A 2,172-nucleotide genomic window follows, 5' to 3' on the forward strand; every position below is an offset into this window, starting at 1 on the left:
CTGCGCCCACTCCACTGAGAGAGACGGAGGTGAAAGGGAGAACAACAAAGGATAGGGGAGAGCGAGGGTGAAGGGGAAAGAGAAGGAGATTCCAGGGGGGCTGGGAGGTCGACCATACACTATAAATCCGCTCCTGGAGGTTGCGGTCTGGGGCTTGGTGCCTACGAAAAACACAACAGCCTGCTGCCTCAGAATAACCTCCTCAATGATCCTCCATAACTCAGGAACCATGCCTCGTGTAGACACAGACCTCAAACTGGACTTTACGGATGTCCTGTTCAGACCCAAGAGAAGCAGTCTGAAGAACAGGTCAGAGGTTGGCCTGGAGGTGGCTGGGGGACTGGGGAACTGGGGGTAGGGGGCTGGGGGTAGGGGACAGGGGGCTTGGGGTAGGGGACAGGGGGCTGGGGGACTGGGGAACTGGGAGTAGGGGACTGGGGGTAGGGGACAGGGGGCTGTGGGTAGGGGACAGGGGGTAGTGGACAGGGGGTAGGGGACAGGGGGTAGGGGACTGGGGGTAGGGGACTGGGAGTAGGGGACAGGGGGTAGGGGACAGGGGGTATGGGACTGGGAGTAGGGGACAGGGGGTAGGGGACAGGGGGTATGGGACAGGAGGTAGGGGACAGGGGGCTGTGGGTAGGGGACAGGGGGTAGGGGACAGGGGGTAGGGGACAGGGGGTAGGGGACTGGGGGTAGGGGACTGGGAGTAGGGGACAGGGGGTATGGGACAGGGGGTAGGGGACTGGGGGTAGGGGACAGGGGGTAGGGGACAGGGGGTAGGGGACAGGGGGTAGGGGACAGGGGGTAGGGGACAAGGGGTAGGGGACTGGGAGTTGTGGATCGTGTTCCTCTGGGTTTGCTGTGTGCTGTTTGTTTGTACCCCTGGCATTATTACAGGGAACATCTTGTGATCTAGTTGTAGTGGCTGGTATTGATTTATTGGCTAAAGTGTATCTCAATAAGGAAGACTTGTCATAGTACTTGATTCCTTTGAGAGAGTGTTTGCTTGAGTACAGTGTCTGTATACGTGAGTAGTATAAGACCAAGAAAGAGAGGGAGGGATTCAAGGGAGTGAGTGACCTTCTCATGGTGAAGGAGACAAAGGTTTGGTTCAGAGGTTACTGTGTGTCAAGGCAGTGGGCATCACGAGACAGGAGGATGTTTCTCAGAACATGCTGACTAAATGCTTAATGTCAGTGAGAACACATTTCACCAACAGACGGCCTACCGGGATAACACAGAGACACACAAAACATTTAATAACCACCTCCAGGGGTCAGCACACGTGATAGGTTACATTAGTATCTGCTGTAGAGTATCAGACACACTGGAGTGTACCATGGAGTGTACCATGGAGTGTAATATGGAGTGTACCATGTAGTGTAACATGGAGTGTAATATGGAGTGTAATATGGAGTGTACCATGGAGTGTAACATGGAGTGTACCATGGAGTGTAACATGGAGTGTAACATGGAGTGTACCATGGAGTGTAACGTGGAGTGTAACGTGGAGTGTAACATGGAGTGTACCATTAAGTGTAATATGGAGTGTAATATGGAGTGTAATATGGAGTGTACCATGGAGTGTACCATGGAGTGTAACATGGAGTGTACCATGGAGTGTACCGTGGAGTGTACCGTGGAGGGTACCATGGAGTGTACCATTAAGTGTAACATGGAGTGTAATATGGAGTGTACCATGGAGTGTACCATTAAGTGTAACATGGAGTGTAACATGGAGTGTAACGTGGAGTGTAACATGGAGTGTAACGTGGAGTGTAACATGGAGTGTAACGTGGAGTGTAACATGGAGTGTAACGTGGAGTGTAACATGGAGTGTAACGTGGAGTGTAACATGGAGTGTACCATGGAGTGTAACATGGAGTGTAACGTGGAGTGTAACATGGAGTGTAACATGGAGTGTAACGTGGAGTGTAACATGGAGTGTAACATGGAGTGTAACATGGAGTGTAACGTGGAGTGTAACATGGAGTGTAACATGGAGTGTAACGTGGAGTGTAACATGGAGTGTAACGTGGAGTGTACCATGGAGTGTACCATGGAGTGTAACATGGAGTGTAACATGGAGTGTACCATGGAGTGTAACATGGAGTGTAACGTGGAGTGTAATATGGAGTGTACCATGGAGTGTACCATGGAGTGTAACATGGA

The 2,172-nt window shown here is 51.6% G+C and overlaps 1 protein-coding gene across 1 annotated transcript; it reads right to left on the reverse strand.

The window, feature by feature from the left end:
* Positions 1 to 310: 310 nt before the first annotated feature.
* LOC120038885 (vegetative cell wall protein gp1-like) lies at positions 311 to 889 on the reverse strand. The gene has a single exon (XM_038984465.1). It carries the CDS (start codon positions 887 to 889, stop codon positions 311 to 313), a length of 579 nt encoding a protein of 192 aa, XP_038840393.1.
* Positions 890 to 2,172: the final 1,283 nt, after the last annotated feature.

This window comes from Salvelinus namaycush, unplaced genomic scaffold, assembly GCF_016432855.1.
Source record: "Salvelinus namaycush isolate Seneca unplaced genomic scaffold, SaNama_1.0 Scaffold2424, whole genome shotgun sequence".
Taxonomy (NCBI): Eukaryota; Metazoa; Chordata; class Actinopteri; order Salmoniformes; family Salmonidae; genus Salvelinus; species Salvelinus namaycush.

Bases quoted from the DNA above. Each gene is read 5' to 3' on its own strand.
- LOC120038885 (XM_038984465.1), bottom strand. From the start codon at position 889: ATGCCAGGGGTACAAACAAACAGCACACAGCAAACCCAGAGGAACACG.